Consider the following 19620-nt stretch of genomic DNA (forward strand, 5'->3'; position numbering starts at 1 on the left):
TAGGGCTGTTGTTGAGGTGAGCCAGGTGAATGGGACTGCGGTCCAAAGCTGAGTGGGCAGGGCTATCATGCCCAAGGGGCAGAAGAATGGGGCCTGCTAGGGCTGAGGGGGTGGGGTCACCACTCAGATGGACTACAGGAAAATGGTTTTTTTTTTTTTAAAGCCAAGGGAGCAGAGTTGCCATCCCAGAGGGCCTGGAAGGTGGAGCCGAAGCCCAGGGCCAAGGGGCCTCCATCCAGAATGCAGTGGGCATGCCAATACCCAGAGTCTGGAGAGCAGGGCTATTGCGCAGATGGTCTTAGATAAGGAGAGGATTATTTTCAAGCCTTAAGAACTAATGTAATTTGTCCAACAGGATTTTGGACTTGTGTGGTGCCTGTTATTCCTCTTTCCCTTTAATTTCTCCCATTTGTAATGGAAATGTCTACCTTGCACCTGTTCCACCATTTTACTTTAGAAACAGATAAGTTGTATGCTATATTTCACTGGTTCACAGACGAAGAAGAGTTTTGCCCCAGGATGGAATACTCCTAAAGTCTCACCTACATTTGATTTAGGTGATTCACAAGTGGAAATTTTGGACTTGAAGGAGTTGACTTAAGACTTTGAGGATGATGTGACAGGATGAATGTGTTTTGCATGTGGGAATGACATGAATTTGTGGGGGAGGGGGGGCAAAGGGCAGAATGCTATGTCCCCCATAAATGTGTTGTAAATCCTAACCTCTATCCCTAGGAGCCCTGGTGGTGCAGTGGTTAAAGTGCTCAGCTGCTAGCTGAAAGATCAGCATTTCAAACTCACCAGCTGCTCCATGGGAGAAAGATGTGGCAGTCTGCTCCTGTAAAGATTACAGCTTTGGAAACCCTATAGGGCAGTTCTACTCTGTCCTATATGGTTGCTATGAGTCTGAATGGACTCAATGGCAATGGTTTTGATTCAGTTTTATGCTTGTAGGTATAATCTCACTTGAGAATGGGTTGTCTTTGTTAGGTCAATGATGCAGGATTAGTGTACGGTGTATCTTGAGTCAATCTCTTTTGAGATAAAAAAGAGATTAAACAAGCAAGCGGAGCAGAGATGGGGGAAGAGATGCCAAGGCACATGAAGACCACCCAGAAGCAGAAGCTCAAATGAGACAAGGGCCTTCTTCTAGAGCTGACAGAGACAGAAAGCCTTCCCCTAGAGCCAGCACCCTGAATTTGGACTGCTAGCCTCCTAAAAAACTGTGAGAAAATAATTTTGTTTGTTAAAACCACCCACTTGTGGTATTTCTGTTATAGCAGCACTGGATAACTAAGACAGGGCCTCTCTGCATGGGTTAGTTTGGGCTTCCTTATAGCATGGCGACTGGGTTCAAGGGCAAGTGGCCCAAGGGAAAGAGAGAGAGGGAGACCCAGGCAGAAACTGTATCCCCATTTTAGACCTAGCCTTGGAAGTCATGCAGAGTCACTTCCATAGCATTAGAAAAGAGAATATGCACCCCATCTCTCAGTAGGGGGGTGTGTCAAAGTCACAGAGAACAAAGAGCATGTGGAATGGGAGATACTACTGCAATCATTTAGGAAAATACAATTTGCCACAAGAACAAGCTGGAAGAATTACACTACAGAATTTGACACGGTGTAGTATTCACCTAAGGATGTACAAATATATAAATGAAAGAGAATCCAGAAACAGATCCATGGTCATTTGATTTTCAATAATGTGGCAACAAAGTAATTCAGTGGGGGAAGAAAGGTCTTTTCAACAAACAGCATTAGAACTATTACATATTCATATTTCTTAACTCCTTCCCTTACACCATACACAAGATACAATTAAGAATTCAAGAGAGGCCATAGATCTCAATTTAGGAGAACCAAAGTATGGCTGTCTGAGGAACTTTCACACTGAAATGGAGATGCTTGAGCCCTCTATGACCTCCCAAGTAGCTAACTAGTTTTTAATTTTCTAATGTAGCAAAAGGAAACCCTGGTGGCATAGTGGTTAAGTGGTAAGGCTGCTAACCAAAGCCTGGGCAGTCTGAATCCACCAGGCGCTCCTTGGAAACTCTATGACGCAATTCTATTCCGTCCTATAGGGCCGCTATGAGTCGGAAGCGACTCCACAACACTGGGTTTAGTGGGTTTAGAACAGAGTAGAACTGCCTCATGGGTGGTTTTTTTTCTGGGTTAGAACTGTCCCATATGGTTTCCAAGAAGCACCTGGTGGATTCGATCTGCCGACCTTTTGGTTAGTAGCCAAACTCTCAACCAGTAGACCACAACGGTTTCCTGTGAGTCAGTACAGAAAATAAATATAACCCTAACATTCAAAGAAGTACGGTAAGAAGTACAATTTAAGGATGAGCTCCACTGCATATCATAATGACTTTCTTTTGCCACGCCGACTACATAAAAGACTTTTAGAACATCATCCCACGTGTACTACATTTTCAAAGCCATCAATAACGAAGTTGGAGAAGGGCCTTGCACACAGAACGACACTGGTCAGACTGAGATGAATACACAAACCAACAAAGAAGCCACCTTAGTCTCAAGAGGCAAGAGCGCTTCCGAGAACAGGGACGGAATGTCTGCGGCTTCAGCTGCTTGGGGGCGGCGCAGGAAAGCTGGGTGAGCCCGACCGGAGGCGACACCCAGGGGCGGTTCGGCCCCAGCCCAGCGCGTGACCTTGACTCAACACTGGAAGCGGCTGGGCCTGGGGAAAACTACGAGCGCCGGCCACCTTCCCCGCCCTGCGCCGCTCGCGCTCCCTGGAGAGCTCGGGCAGGACTGGCAGGCGCGGAGCCCTTCCCCTTCCGGAGCCCAGGAAGGCGTCTCCCCACGATACAGGCCGCGCGCGCGCCTGCCCTTACCTTGACTGGACGCGGCCATTTCGGCGAGTTCGTCTCGCGAGGACACCCGCAGGGTCTCGGCGCGGTGGGACGCGAAGTGGCGCGTCGTCGTTGCCACCAGCTGACTTCCGGCACGTGGGGCAGATGGTTCCATCCCCACAGCCCGGATGAAAGAGGGCGGGCCGGCGCTCAGCGGCTGCTCCCCGCCCCACGCTGGTGCGTGCAGCTGCGTCATAAAGCTCGGCGGGCGTCACAGGCCTTGCGGCCCCGCCCAGCACACGCACCGAAATGCGCATGCGCAAAAAGTCCCCCGGGTGGAGCCGCCCCTCCCACAGCCCCGACCTCCTCGGAGTTCACCCAGAGAGGATTTCCTGCCTGTGACGCGGCTCTTTGCAGTTGAATATCTTGCCCGCGGAGTAACTGAATATAAAGACAGTAGGGTCGTCGTGCTTGTTTCTGTAAACATTGAACAAATATTTATTAGGGCTCGCGATGTTTACAATGCTGTTCTAGTGGAGAAAGACAGACGCTTAAAAAAAGTTAACCACAATAAGAAAACCGCTTTTAGGAGAGAAATGAGAACAGGACTTGAAATGCTTACGAAGCCTTTCAAGGTTGTCCCAGGCCACTAAGAAGATCAACATCTCCCCACCAATGCCCATCACAGTTAACGGCAACTCCAAGCTCCCACTTGCTCAGACCAAAAACCTTGGCTCAAACCCCTCAGATCCCATTAATCAACCCCCTTAAAAAGCTACCTTCACAGTGGGGAGCCATGGCAACCGTTCTGACTACAGGAGGGACGTGATGGCAAAGACCTTTAACACTGATCATTCTGGCTGCGGTGGGGAGAACAGACCGTAGGTGGACAACGGTAAGAGCAGGGTGACCTGTTAACTGGGAGCAAAAAATGACGGTGGCTTGGAGGGGGTGAGAAATGGCTCCCCACTGCCCTCGGTGTAAAAGTTAAAGTCCCTTTGCTCAAATGTAACTTTCTCAGTGAGACCTTCTATGACCATGCTCTTTTTAAAGTTGCAACCCGGCACACTTCTCTTCTCTTTACCCAGTGTGTTTTCCTTTTTTGCCCAGCACTTATTTTCCTTTCTAACATACTGTATAGTGTACTCATCTATTGCAATGGTCGTTTATTGTCTGTCTTTGAGTATTTTTGTTTTTCATTTTATTGCTGCACACCCAGAGCCTATAACCCTGTCTAGGATAAATGGGTAGTTGTGTGGCCTTGTTGTTAGGTGCTGTTGAGTTGGTTCCGACTCAGAGCGACCCTATGCACAACAGAATGAAACACTGCCCGGTCGTGCGCCATCCTTACAATCATTGTTACGCTTGAGCTCATTGTTGCAGCCACTGTGTCAGTCCGTCTCGTTGAGGGTCTTCCTCTTTTTCACTGGCCCTCTACCAAGCATTATATCCTTCCCTAGGGACTGGTCCCTCCTGATAACATGTAATGGATGTTTGCAGATGTTTCTTCTCATTTTGAGTTGTGCTACATGAACAAATGAAACTTTACTCCATTCATGTCATTAAAGTCACCTCTCCTTTGAGGAGGCAGCTCTTCCCCAGTCGTCCTTTGAGTGCCTTCCAACCTGAGAGGCTCATCTTCCAGCACTATATCAGATAATGTTTCACTGCTATTCATAAGGTTTTCACTGGCTAATTCTTTTCAGAAATGGATCTCTTGGTCCTTCTTCCTAGTCTGTCTTAGTCTGGAAGCTCGGCTGAAACCTGTCCTCCATGGGTGCCCCTGCTGGTATCTGAATACCGGTGGCATAGCGTCCAGCATCAGAGCACCACACAAGCCCCCACAGTATGACAAACCGACAGATGTGTGTCTGGTCTTAGGCAGGTCTTTTGCTTCTATGCTCCTCAGTTGCTTCATCTGTGTCTACTTTGCAGTGTTGTTGTGAGTAAGCTGCAGAGACAAAAAAAAGTACCAGGTGACAATAACCCAAAATAAATCAAACTCACTGCTGTGGAGCCAATTCTGACTGATAGTGACCCTATAGGACAGAGCAGAACTACCCCATAGAGTTCCCAAGGGTTACAAAGCAGACTGCCACATCTTTCTCCTACGAAGGAGCTGGTGGGTCAAACTGTCGACTTTTTGGTTAACAGACCTTTTGATTAGCAGCCCAGCACTTTAATGACTGTGCCACCAGGGCTCCTTAAGATAGATTAAAAAAAAAAACAGGTAACTAAATGTCAGGCAACTATGTGCTATGGAAAAAAATAAAGCAAGGAGGGGGTATCAGTAGTGCCAGAATTTGAGCATAGTGCTCCATAATTGAACTCATTATGAAGGCAAGACTTGGACCAAGATTTGAAGGAGGTGTGCAGTTGAAACATCTGGGGGAATGTGTGTCAGGGAGAGGAAATACCAAGTGCTAAGGTCTAGGGGCACAACTGTGCTTGGTATTTTAAGGAAGAGCAAGAAGGCCAGTATAGCCGAAGCAGAGTGAGTGAAAGGAAGAGTAGTTGGAGATGAGACCACAGAAATTGGGGGCAAGGGGGTCGTAGATCATGTGGTGTGCTCTAAGCCACGGTTAAGATGTATGATTTTACTTCTTGAGGTCAGAATCTGTTGGAGGATTTTTGAGTTTCATAGTTTTAAAAAGTTACTCTGTAGCAGCTGTGTGAGGGGCAAGGCTAGAAGCACGGTGGCTATTAAGGTACATGCTTACTGTTGCTTGTGCAAGTGGATTCCAGAATGTTCAACATCATGCTAAATTTCTCTTACTGCTGCTACTAAGGAAGAGGGTTAGAGATATGAATACAAATTGAGCTCCTCTTCGCCTTGACCTCCTTCTTCCTCTGTCTTTTCCTTAAAAGTTCTTATTAAAGCAGCCTTCTAATACCCTACTACTCTCAGAGGTGAACGGGTTAAGCTTTAGCTCAGCCTCCTTTTTTCCTACTTCAGTTCTTCCTGTGGATGCTGTCCCCTGCCAAAAAGGAAGCTGTCCTATCAGTTAGTGCTGATGCTGCTGTCCCACCCTAAAATTCTCTGGGAAAATGTTGGAACTTTTCACTAAATCATAGGAATTTTACCTTTTTTCTCCTGGGCGCCAAAGATATTTTAGAGAAGAATTACTCGTATGTTTTTCTAGTTGAACATTTTCTAGCATTAAGAGCCATGCAAATAGAGCTCTCTGTCTGCTTCTTTTTGTGCCTCCTACCATTTAGCTTTAGTGCCACCAGAAGATACTATCTTGGCGCTGTGGAACTGCCCTGGGACTATATGCAAAGTGACCTGCTGGGTGAGCTACACACAGATACAAGGTAAATGCAAGCATGTCCTATGCGGGCTGATCAGGGGCCAGGGTTGTGGGGACGTGACTCTGGTTGGAGCATTTCTTTTGTTTCTGATAAGATTGCGCATCTTTTCAATGTTTGTTGAATATTGGGTTAATTTTTTTGAGATTTGGCTGTTCATATGCTTTGCCTATTTTTCTATGGGCTGTTATATTTTTGTTTAAATTACGAGAACCGGTTTTTAGTACAAGTATTAACCCTTTGTCATTTATATTGCAGTTTCCCCCAGAACTATTGTTTGTGTATTGACTTTGTTTATAATCTTTACCAAAAAGTTTTTAATTTTTATAAAACCAAGTACATTTATTAGTTCTTTCAGTAGCCAGTGTTGATTAAAGATGTTTCCCTCATTTCTCCGCCTCAAGATTGTACATTAGTCTCTCAAATTTTCTTGTAAGATTTTTACCGTTTTGCTTTTTACATTTATGTCTACACTTCATTTGACAATTAATTTTATATATGGCATAAGATAGAGATCTACTTGGCTTTACTCCCATCCAGATCAATAGCCTATTTCGATGGCACCATTTACCAAATAACATACCTTTTGCCACTGTGTTGAATTAACACATTCATCATATAACATTCTCATATACGTTAGTGTCTGTTTTTAGATTCATCATGCTGTTTTACTGATCTACCTTTCTCTTGCAATGCCAATACCGTATTGATTTGATTAGAGTGGCTGTATAATATATCACGTAAGGGAGATCAATCTTCACCGTTATTTTTGTACCTTTCTCATCTGTTCTTAGGCATTTTATTCTCCCATGTAAAAATGTTCAGATTTTTTTCCAATAAAAAAGGCAAACCTTGTTGTGATTCTAATTGAAATTTCATTAAATTTATACATTAGTAAATTTCATTATTACATTTATCTCTAAGCATTTTTATATCTGTGTTGTTAATAAAATATTTTTCTCCTATTTTCATTTAGCACCAGAATAGAGAAAAGCCATTCATTTGTGTATATCCATCTTGAATGTAGCTACCTTTCCAAATTTTCTTATTAATTCTAGTAATTTTACACTCATATCTATGGATATTGAACCATATCATCCACAAAAATTAGAGAAATTTTAGCATTTTTCTAATGTTTATTATAACTACTTATTTCATTTTCTTATCTTACCAAATTTATTAGAAAACTCAAGAAAATGTTAAATAATAGTGGTGAAAGTGAGCACCCCTGTCTATTTCTTCATTTTACTTGAAATAGTTTTAATATTTTGCTATTTAGAATAATGTTGTTTGTTTTTGGTAAATAATCTTTGTTAACATAGAATTTTCTTGGAAATGACCTTTTATCATCTAGCATCATATGAATTTTTCTTCTTTAGTATGTTGATGGACAAATAGATTCTGTTAATAGACTTCCTGACAATGAAATACCCTTACATTCTTGGAGTACAAGCTACTGTTCATATAATTTGAATATTGCTGGGCTCTATGTGCTAATCCTCCACAAGTCTGTCAGTTTGCACTGCACTACACTGGGCAAATCTACTGTAAAAGACCTCTTTAAAGTGTTAAAAAAAAAAAACAAACAAAGACGTCACCTTGAAGACTAAGGGGCACCTGACTCAAGCCATGGTGTTTTCAATTGCCTCGTATGCATGCAAAAGCTGGATAATGAATAAGGAAGACCGAAGAAGAGTTGATGCCTTTGAATTGTGGTGTTGGCGAAGAATATTGAATATACCATGGACTGCCAAAAGAACGAACAAATCTGTCTTGGAAGAAGTACAACCAGAATGCTCCTTAGAAGCAAGGATGATAAGACTGCGTCTCACATACTTTGGACATGTTGTCAAGAGGGATCAGTGCCTGGAGAAGGACGTCATACTTGGCAGAGTAAAGGGTCAGCAAAAAAGAGGGAGACCCACAACGAGATGGATTGACACAGTGGCTACAATAATGAGCTCAAGCATAACAACGATTGTAAGGATGGCACAGGACGAGGCAGTGTTTCGTTCTGTTGTACGTAGGGTCACTATGAGTTGGAACTGACTCGACAGCACCTAACAACAACATGTACTAATATTTCTTTAGAAACTGTGAACCTTCATTATATGGGTGTTACGGACTGAATTGTGCCCCCCAAAAATATGTCTTGTAGATCCTAACCCCTATACCTGTGGTGGAAACCCTGGTAGCATAGTGGTTAAGTGCTACAGCTGCTAACCAAAGGGTCGGCAGTTCAAATCCACTAGGTGCTCCTTGAAAATTCTATGGGGCAGTTCTACTCTGTCCTATAGGGTCACTATGAATCGGAATGGACTTGACGGCACTGGGTTTGGGTATACCTGTGGTTATAATCCTATTTGGGAATAGGTTTTCTTTATTATGTTAATAAGACAGCATTAGTGTAGGGGATGTCTTAAACCAATCACTTTTGAGGTATAAAAGAGATTTAAAAAGCACGTGAGAAGCAGAGATGGGGGAAGATAGATGCCACACCACATGAAGATCACCAAGGAGCCAAGGAATAGAAGCTGAAGAGACAAGGACCTTCCCCCAGAGCTGACACAGAGAGAAAGCCTTCCTGTAGAGCCAGCGCCCTAAATTTGGACTTCTAGCCTCCTAAACTGTGTTGTTGTTGTTGTTGTTAGGTGCTTCCAGTAGGTTCCAACTTACAGCAACCCTATGCACAACAGAACGAAACACCACCCTGTCCTGCACCATCCTCACAATCATTGTTACGCTTGAGCCCACTGTTGCAGCCGCTGTGTCAGTCCATCTCATTGAGGGTCTTCCTCTTTTTTCCTGACCCTCCTCTTTACCAAGCATGATGTCCTTCTCCAGGGACTGATCCGTCCTGACAACATGTCCAAAGCATGTCAGATGAAGTCTCTCCATCCTGGCTTCTAAGGAGCATTCTGGCTGTACTTCTTCTAAGTCAGATTTGTTCATTCTTTTGGCAGTCCATGGTATATTCAATATTCTTTGCCAACACCATTATTCAAAGGCATCAATTCTTTTTCAGTCTTCCTTATTCATTGTCCAGCTTTTCCATGCATATGAGATAATTGAAAACACCATGGCTTGGGTCAGGCGCACCTTAGTCCTCAAAGTGACATCTTTGTGTTTCAACACTTTAAAGAGGTCTTTTGCATCAGATTTTCCCAATGCAATATGTCGTTTGATTTCTTGGCTGCTGCTTCCATGAGCATTGATTGTGGATCCAAGTAAAATGAAATCTTTGAGTAAAGTAAAATCTTTGAACTGTGAGAAAACAAATTTCTGTTTGATAAAGCCACCCACTTGTGGTATTTGTGTTATAGCAGCAGTAAATAACTAAGACCCATTAAAAAAAAAACCCATTGCCATGGAGTTGATTCTGACTCATAGCGACTCTATAGGACATAGCCGAACTGCCCCACAGAGTTTCCGAGAAACACCTGGTGGATTTGAACTGCTAACCTTTTGGTTAGCAGCTGTAGCACTTAACCACTGTGCCAGCATGGTTTCCAGATGACTAAGAGAGTGGGATTGAGCTATTGCTTTATCCCACTGTCTTAGTACTACAGTTTTGTTGGCTTTATAAAATGAATTGATACACACTCTCTATTTATGGTCCAGAATAGTTTAAATAGCGTTAGAATGAACTGTTTTTAAAAGTTACAAAAACTTCATTTATGAATCCATTTGGTGACGTTTGCAATATCTTGATCCAGTTTTCCAAGCTCTTTTATGATAACTAGTCAATTCAAGTTAGCAACTTCTTTTGGGGTCAGTTTTAATAATTCCACACCTTTCTAGGAACCCATTTTCTTTATTTTTTCAATTTTATTGCCACAGTGTTGCATATAGCACTCGCTCATAATTCTTTTAACTTCACATTATCTGTAGTTATGTTCCCTTTTTCATTCCTAAGCTCCTGCATCTTTGCTATTTATGTTTTTTCCATAAACACGCTTGCCATGGATTTGCCTTTTTTTTTTTTGGTGGTGGTGGTCTTTTCAAAGGATGGCCTTTTGGGTTTATTTGTTCTTCCTAGTTATTTGTAGTATTTATTTTTAGATTTTATCATTATTACTTATGTGTCGCTAGTTTCTTTAGGTTTATTGTGCTGTCTTTTTTCTAATTTCTCAGGAAGAGTAATATGTTATTTTCTCTCTCCTTCCCCTTTGTTTTTAATAATGAAAGCATTTAAAGCTATGTATTTTTCTCTTTTTTTTTTATTTTTCTCTTAGAACTCCTTTTCCATTACCCATAGGTTTTGGCATGAAAGGTTTTCCAGTCATTGTTTTCAATATAGTTTGTAGCATCCTCTTTGATTTCAGCTTTGAACCAAAGGTTATCTGGGAGCATGCTCCTTAGCTGCATTTTTTATTTGCTTGACAACTTTTTGTTTTTTAAATATTTGAATCAACTTTGGGGTGTTGTATTAGTTTTTTATTGCTGCCATAACAAATTATCACAAATTTAACCATTAAAAAAAATAACACCCTTTTATTACCCCACAAGGAGGCTTGGTATCAAAACAGAGTTTGGCTGCTAACCAAAAGGTCAGTGGTTTGAACCCACCCAAAGGCTCTGTGGGGGAAAGACCTGGCAATCTGCCCCCATAAAGATTAAAAAAAAAAACTTACAGCCTAGAAAACCATATGGGACAATTCTACTCTATCTCATGGGGTAGATATGAGTTGGAATCAACTCTAGGACACACAACAACAACAGCAATTATTTCACAGCTCTGTAGGTCAGAAGTGCAGATGACTTGTCTGAGTCATCTGCTCAGGGTCTCACGAAACCAAAATTAAGGTAGTGACAGGGCTGCATTCCTTCCTGAAAGTTTTTCGGGAGAATCCACTTCCAAATTTATTTGGCATGTTAGCAGTTCCTTCTCTGACTTTCCACGTGGCCCCTCCATCTTCAAGCCTGCAGTGGTGCATCAAGTCCTTCTCGTGCTTGGAATCTCTGTGACTTCAGCTTCAGCGGCATCTCTCTGATTGATTCTTCTGCCTCCCTTTTCCATTTTTAGGGGCTCATGTAACTACACTGGGCTCACCCAAATAATCCATGATAATCTCCCCATCTCAAAGTCAGCTGATTAGCAATTTTAATTCTATCTGCAAATTTTCTTTTGTCGTGTAACATATTCACAGACATAATACCAAGGAGTAAAGGTCGGGGGGGCCAAATTTGTGCTTACCACACGTATAATTTACATGTAATGAAACACATCCATTTTAAAGGTGCACTTTGTTGCACTGACGAATGCATACAACTGTGTATCCATCACCCTAATCAACGTATAGGACATTTACATCATTTAGTTCAGCTCTAATTTTTATTATTTGTTTTCTTCTGGTGCCTGATGGATTCTTTTGTTGCTCACTTTCTATTTCTTCAAGTTGTAGGGACAGTTCTCTGCTTTTGGCTCTTTCTTCTTTTTGTATGTGTGCATTTATCGATATAAATTGGCCTCTGAGCACTGCTTTTGCTGTGTCCCAAAGATTTTGATAGGAAGTGTTTTCATTCTCGTTGCTTTCTATGAATTTCCTTATTCCCTCCTTAATGTCTTCTATAACCCAGTCTTTTTTCAGGAGGGTATTGTTCAGTTTCCAAGTATTTGATTTCTTTTCCCTAATTTTTCTGTTATTGATTGCCACTTTTATGGCCTTGTGGTCTGAGAAGATGCTTTGCAGTATTTCGATGTTTTGGATTCAGCAAAGGGTTGTTTTATGACCTAATATGTGATCTATTCTAGAGAATGTTCCATGTGCACTAGAAAAAAAAATGTATACTTTGCAGCTGTTGGATGGAGTATTCTGTAGAAGTCTATGAGGTCAAGTTGGTTGATTGTAGCAATTAGGTCTTCCGTGTCTCTGTTGAGCTTCTTACTGGAGGTCCTGTCCTTCTCCGAAAGTGGTGTGTTGAAGTCTCCTACTATAATTGTGGAGGTGTCTATCTCACTTTTCAGTTCTGTTAAAGTTTGTTTTATACATCTTGCAGCCCTGTCATTGGGTGCATAAATATTTAATATGGTTATATCTTCCTGGTCAATTGTCCCTTTAATCATTATGTAGTGTCCTTCTTTATCCTTTGTGGTAGACTTAACTTTAAAGTCTATTTTGTCAGAAATTAATATTGCTACTCCTGCTCTTTTTTGCTTGTTGTTTGCTTGATATATTTTTTCCATGCTTTGAGTTTTAGTTTGTTTGTGTCTCCAAGTCTAAGATGTGTCTCTTGTAGGCAGCATATAGACGGATCGTGTTTCTTTATCCAGTCTGAGACTCTGTGTCTCTTTATTGGTGCATTTAGTCCATTTACATTCAGTGTAATTATAGATAAGTTTTTTTTTTTATGTGTTTCGTGCTATCATTTTGATGCCTTTTTGTGTGTGTTGTTGACAATTTCATTTTTCCACCTACTTTTTTGTGCTGGGACGTTTTTCTTTGTAAATTGCGTGTTCCTCATTTTCATAGTAGTTGACTTTATGTTTGCTGAGTGGTTATGTTTTTCTTGGTTTTTATTTTGAGGTATGGAATTGTTAGACCTCTTTGTGATTACCTTAATATTTACCCCTATTTTTCTAAGTAAAAACCTAACTCGTATCGACCTATATCGCCTTGTTTTCCTCTCCATATGGCAGTTCTATGGCTCCTGTATTTAGTCCCTCTTTTTGATTATTGTGATCTTTTACATAATGACTTCAATGATTCCCTGTTTTGAGCATTTTTTTCTTTTTAAAATTAATCTTAATTTGTTTTTGTGATTTGCCTATTTGAGTTGATATCAGGATGTTCTGTTCTGTGACCTTGTGTTGTGCTGGTATCTGATATTATTGATTTTCTGAACAAACATTTTCCTTTAGTATTTCTTGTAGCTTTGGTTTGGTTTTTGCAAATTCTCTAAGCTTGTGTTACTTCTGGGGGCTAGGGCTGCGTCCCGTGTTTGCGCCATCTCAGGATGCCGTGCTCAGCTCCCTTGCGCCCAGTACAAAGCCCGGCTCCAAGGTTTCCTGACTGGGACGCTGGCTCCAGGCTCAGAAAACAGTCGCTGCTTCCCCATGGTTGCTCGTTCTCTCGTTAACCGCGTCAGTGTGCAGCCTGCTTGCACTGGCTGAGTCTGTCACTCAGATCAACTCTTTAGATCTGTGTTTGATGGTGAGGATTTGTAGATTGTCATGTATGTGATCGATTCACTTGTTTTTCCGAGTCTTTGTTGCAAGAGGGATCCGAGGTAGCTTCTACCTGGTCAGCCATCTTGACCCCCCTCATAAGTCTACATTAATTTTTGAATGATGAACCACCCTTATATTCCTGGGAGAACCCCACTTGGTTGCGGTGCATTATTTTTGTAGTATTTTGTTGAGGTTTTTTTCATCTATATTCATGATGGATGGTCTTGTAATGCCATTGTCTTGGTTTTGGCATAAGAGCAATACCATCCTCATAAAATGAGTTGCGAAGTGTTCACTCCTGTATCTTATGCAAGAGTTTGTATAGGATTGGTATCATTTATTCCTTAAATGTTTGAAAGTATTCACCAGGAAAACCATCTTATCCTGGAGTTTTCTTTGTGAAAAGCATTTTAATTATGAATTCAAATTCTTTAATAGACACAGTGCTATTTGAATTTTCAATTTCTTCTAAAGTAAATTTTGATTATTTGTTTCTTTTGAGGAATTTCACCTGAGTTGTTGAATTTAGTAGAATAAAGCTCAGAATATTTCTATAATTGTTTTAACTGATTCTTGGAGGTATAATTTACATATTGTAAAATTCATCCAGTTTCACTGTAGAGTGTTTTTTTTTTATTTTCCTAAGTTTCCCTTTTCTACTGACCACAAAATTCACCATTTTAAAGTGTACAATTCAGTGTTTTTTAGTATAATCACAAGGTCATGCAACCATCTTCACTATCTAATTCCAGAATGTTTTCGTCACCCCAAATGAAACTCCATACCTATTAACACTCACTCTCCATCCCCCCTTTTCCCGAGCCCCCAGCAACCGCCAATCTATTTTCTGTCTGTATGAATTTGTCTATTCTGGACATTTCATATAAATGGAATCATCCAGTATGTGGCCTTTTGTATCTAGATTCTTTCACTTAGCATTGTGTTTTCAAGATTCATCCATGTTGTAACATGAATTGGTATTTCATTCTTATGGCTGAATAATATTCTGGTGTATGAATATACCACATTTTGTTTATCTGTTCATCAGTTGATGGACTTTTGGATTTTTCCCACTTTTTGGCTATTATGAAAAATGCTGCTATGAACATTCATGTACAAATCTTTGTATGGAGATGTTTTCATTTCTCTTAGTTGTATACCTAAGAGTAGAATTGCTGAATTATATGGTAACCCAGTTTAACTTTTTGAGGACAGTCCAAATGATTTCCTAAAATGACTGTACCATTTTTATATTCCCAACAACAATGTATTAGGGTTACAATTTCTCCACATCCTTGCCACCAACACTTGTTATTTTCTGTTTTGTTTTTTTTAGTTATAGCCATCCTTGTACATGTGAAATGGTATTCGATTGTGGTTTTGATTTTGCATTTCCCTAATGACTAATGATGTTGAGCAACTTTTCATGTGTTTATTGGCCATTTGTGTATCTTCCTTGGAGAAATGTTTACTTCAATCCTTTGCCCATTTTTAAATTGGGCTGTCTTTTATTATTTAGTCGTGAGAGTTCTTTATATATTCTGGATATTACACCTTTATCAGATATATAACTTGCAAGTATTTCAAGGAATGTGTTCTGTGGGTTGTCTTTTTACTTTCTTGGTAATGTCCTTTGATGCACAAATGTTTTTAATTTTGATGAAGTCCAATTTATTTATTTATTTTTTCTTTTGTTGTTTGTGTCTTTGGCGTGATGTCTAAGAAACCATTGCCTAATCCAAGGTCATGATGATATACAGCTATATTTTCTTCTAAGAGTTTTATAGTTTTAGCTCTTACATTTAGGTCTTTGATCCACTTTGAGTTAATTATTTTTGTGTGGTAAGAGGAAAGGATCTAGATTCATTCTATAGTCTAGATAGCCTAGAGTTGAGCAATGTCAATGACTATGAAGTAAAGACCCTCATGGTTAATAGTTTGGTATCTGATTGAACAAACAGTCACTTATCCATCAACACTGGTCTGCTGAAATAATTGCACTTAATACATTGTGCTTTGTATTGTAGTGTCCATCTAACTTGGAGCCTGAGACATAGTCAATACAGTCTGAGTGTACAGTTGAATTGAATAGCGTAAATGATTCATCTGTTATTTAGCTTTTTGTTCTTGTGTAGACAGTCACATGTATTTACCAGGAAAAATATGATAGAAGTTTTATTTTGATGATACTAGATTATTTTGATAATGATTAACAGGATAAGCTGACTCTGGACACACCCTGACAATCTCTGCCAAGGTTTTGAAATAAACAGCTGGAGAAATTTAGATTTATATTATCTGTTCCTGCAGCTGCTTATGCTCTTATAAGCAGGGGTCAGGGAATATAATAGGTTTTCTGATCGGTTTTAGATAAAATGTGAAATAACAATTCATGTCAAGGACATTGTTGCTAAATATATTTGGCATGATTTATATATTGAATCCCAAGGGAAATTCACAAACAAAAACCTCACAAAAGTTAGGAAGAAGCAAAAACCAAGAGCCCTGGAACATTTTGTCACTTACTGTGCAGATTATCTTGAAACTGAGACAGGCAAATACATCACATATCTCTGTTGTGATGGAAAATATTCAGTCTAATAGAAAAGATCTCAGGCTTAAGAGTGGTATATTATCCTGTATAATCTCATCTCGGACCTGAACCACATGCTTGGACGGTGTTGATGCTCTTAGGAATGTCTAGTATGTCCCTTTGAAGAGGGAGTCCTACCCTAAACCACGTCCCACTTGACTAGGGCCCTGATATTTTGCCTAGGCCTTACCTTTCTCTGTCTCAGAATTTTGTTTTTCTTTATCTAGCCTCTGTTTTTTTCACCCTTCCTTCAGAAGTGGGAAAAAGGTATCTCTGTGTGCTCTTGATTGCATTCCCTCTCTGCTCCAAGATCTCGCTCCATTGTTGTTGTTGGGTGCCATTGAGTCAGTTCTAACTCATAACGACCCTGTGTACAACAGAACGAAATACTTCCCAGTCCTGCACCATCCTCACAATCGTTGTTATGCTTAAGCCCATCATTGCAGCCACAGTGTCAATCCATCTCGTTGAGGGTCTTCCTCTTTTTCACTGACCCTCTACTTTACCAAGCATGATGTCCTTCTCCAGGAACTGATCCCTCCTGACAACGTGTCCAAAGTATATGAAGACATAATCTGCCATCCTTGCTTGTAAGGAGAATTCTGGTTGTATGTCTTCCAAGACAGATTTGTTCCTTCTTTTGGCAGTCCATGGTATAGCCAATATTCTTCTCCAGCACAGTTCAAAGGTGACAATACTTCCTCAGTCTTCTTTATTCGTTGTCCAGCTTTTCGCATGCATAGGAGGCGATTAAACACACCGTGGCATGGGTCAGGTGCACCTTAGTCTTTAAGGTGATACCTTTGCTTTTCAACACTTGAAAAGGTCTTTTGCAGCAGATTTGTCCACTACAATGTGTTGTTTGATTCCTTGACTGCTGCTTCCATGAGTGTTGACTGTGGATCCAAGTAAAATGAAATCCTTGATAACTGCAGTCTTTTCCCCACTTATCGTGATGTTACTTATTGGTCCAATTGTGAGGATTTCTGTTTTCTTTATGTTGAGTTGTAATCCATCCTAGAGGCTCTGGTCTTTGATCTTCATTAGTAAGTACTTCAACTCCTCTTCACTTTCAGCAAGCAAGGTTGTGTCATCTGCATATCCCAGGTTGTTAATGAGTTTTCCTCCAATCCTGCTGCCCCGTTCTTCTTCATATAGTCCAGCTTCTCGGATTATTTGCCCAACAAACAGATTGAATAGGTATAGTGAAAGGATACAATCCTACGCACACCTTTCCTGACTTTAAACCATGCAATATCCCCTTGTTCTGTTTGATCTATGTACACGCTCCTCATGAGCACAATTAAGTGTTCTGGAATTCCCATTCTTTGAAATGTTATCCATACTATGTTATGATCCACACACTTGAATGCCTTAGCATAGTCAATAAAACATAGGTATACAACTTTCTGGTATTCTCTGCTTTCAGCGAGGATCCATCTGACCTCAGCAATGATATCCCTTGTCCCATGTCTTCTGAATCCGGCTTCAGTTTCTGGCAGCTCCCTGTCAATATACCGCCGCAGCTGCTTTTCAATGACCTTCAGCAAAATTTTACTTGCGTGTGGTGTTAATGATACTGTTTGATGATTTTTGCATTTGGTGCGATCACCTTTCTTGGGAATAGGAATAACTATAAATCTCTTCCAGTTGGTTAGCCAGGTTGCTGTCTTCCAAATTTCTTGGCATAGAAGAATGAGTACTTCCAGTGCTACATCCATTTGTTAAACGTCTCCATTGGTATTCCATCAATTCCTGGAGCCTTGTTTTCTGCCAGTGTCTTCACTGCAGCTTGGACCGCTTCCTTCAGTACCATTGATTGCTGCTTGTGTGGCACCTTCTGAAATGGTTGAATGCCAACCAATTCTTTTTCATATAGTGACTCTGTGTATTCCTTCCATTTTCTTTTGATGCTTCCTGAGTCATTTAATATTTTCCCATAGAATCCTTCAGTATGGCAACTCGAGGCTTAAATATTTTTCTTCAGTTCTTTCAGCTGGAAAAATGCTGAGCATGTTCTTCCCTTTTGGTTTTCCATCTCCAGGTCTTTGTCCATGTCATTATGATACTTCACCTTGTCTTCTTGAGCAGCCCTCTGAAATCTTCTGTTCAACTCTTTTACTTCATCATTTCTTCCTTTTGCTTTAGCTACTCGACTTTCAAGAGCAAGTTTCAGAATCTCTTCTGACATCCGTTTTGGTCTTTTCTTTCTTTCCTATCTTTTTAATGACCTCTTGCTTTCTTCAGGAAACCCTGGTGGCATGGTGGTTAAGACTACAGCTGTTAACCAAAAGGTCAGCAGTTTGAATCCACCAGGTGCCCCTTGGAAACCCTATGGGGCAATTCTACTCTGTCCTGTAGGGTCGCTATGAGTTGAAATCGACTTGACAGCAGTGAGTTTGGTTTTGGGATTTTTTGATTTCTTCACGTATGATGTCCTTGATGTCATTCCACAACTCATCTGGTCTTCGGTCATTAGTGCTCAACGTGTCAAATCTATTCTTGAGATGGTCTCTAAATTCAGGTGGGATATATTCAAGGTTGTTCTTTGGCTCTTGTCGACTTGCTCTAATTTTCTTCAGTTTCAACTTGAACTTGCATATAAGCAATTGATGGTCTGTTCCACAGTCAGCCCCTGGCCTTGTTCTGACTGATGATATTGAGCTTTTGCATCGTCTCTTCCCACAAATATAGTCGATTCGATTCCTGTGCATTCCATCTGGCGAGGTCCATATGTATAGACACTGCTTATGTTGTTGAAAAGAGGTGTTTGCAATAAAGAAGTTGGTCTTGCAAAATTCTATCATTCGATCTCCTGCATTGTTTCTATCACCAAGGCCATATTTTCCAACTACTGATCCTTCTTCTTTGTTTCCAACTTTCGCGTTCCAATTGCCAGTAATTATCAATGCACCTTGATTGCATGTTCGATCAATTTCAGATTGGAGCAGCTGATAAAAATTTTCTATTTCTTCATCTTTGGCCCTAGTGGTTGGTGCATAAATTTGAATAATAGTCGTATTAACTGGTCTTCCTTGTAGGCGTATGGATATTATCCTATCAGTGACAGCGTTGTACTTCAGGATGGATCTTGAAACATTCTTTTTGATGATGAACGCAGCACCATTCCTCTTCGAGTTGTCATTCCCAGCATAGTAGACTGCATGATTGTCTGATTCAAAATGGCCAATGCCAGTTCATGTCAGCTCAGTAATGCCTAGGATATCAATGTTTATGCATTCCGTTTCATTTTTGATGATTTCCAGTTTTCCTAGATTCATACTTTGTACATTCCACACTCTGATTATTAATGGATGTTTGCAGCTGTTTCTTCTCATTTTGAGTCGTGCCACATCAGCAAATGAAGGTCCCGAAAGCTTTACTCCATCCACGTCATTAAGGTCGACTCTACTTTGAGGAGGCAGCTCTTCCCCAGTCATCTTTTGAGTGCCTTCCAACCTGGGGGGCTCATCTTCCAGCACTATATCAGACAATGTTCTGCTGCTATTCATAAGGTTTTCACTGGCTAATTCTTTTCAGAAATGGATCTCCTGGTCCTTCTTCCTAGTCTGTCTTAGTCTGGAAGCTCAGCTGGAACCTGTCCTCCATGGGAGACCCTGCTGGTATCTGAATACCGGCGGCATAGCTTCCAGCATCACAGCAACACACAAGCGCCCACAGAACAACAAACTGACAGACATGTGAGGGGGGGATCTTGCTCTAGGAAACATT

General features: G+C 40.8%; 2 protein-coding genes across 5 annotated transcripts in view; one reads left to right on the forward strand and one right to left on the reverse strand.

Annotated features, from left to right (window-relative positions):
- The window catches only part of FUNDC2 (FUN14 domain containing 2), a 44484-nt gene extending 41450 nt beyond the window's left edge, over positions 1–3034 (reverse strand). Inside the window, exon 1 of one of the 2 annotated variants that reach the window (XM_049872420.1) lies at positions 2858–3034. In XM_049872420.1, coding sequence (XP_049728377.1) covers positions 2858–2990 — 133 coding nt within the window. In that variant the 5' untranslated portion in view covers positions 2991–3034. Of the gene's footprint in view, positions 1–2528; positions 2810–2857 lie in introns of those variants that run through there. The other variant, XM_049872421.1, reaches the window with a different exon arrangement.
- A 2757-nt stretch (positions 3035–5791) lies between these two features.
- The window catches only part of F8 (coagulation factor VIII), a 138707-nt gene continuing 124878 nt past the window's right edge, over positions 5792–19620 (forward strand). For all 3 annotated transcript variants that reach the window (XM_049872384.1, XM_049872383.1, XM_049872382.1), the window contains exon 1: positions 5792–6130. In XM_049872384.1, coding sequence (XP_049728341.1) covers positions 5985–6130 — 146 coding nt within the window. In that variant the 5' untranslated portion in view covers positions 5792–5984. The remainder of the gene's footprint in view (positions 6131–19620) is intronic.

Source organism: Elephas maximus, chromosome X (assembly GCF_024166365.1).
Source record: "Elephas maximus indicus isolate mEleMax1 chromosome X, mEleMax1 primary haplotype, whole genome shotgun sequence".
Lineage (NCBI taxonomy): Eukaryota > Metazoa > Chordata > Mammalia > Proboscidea > Elephantidae > Elephas > Elephas maximus.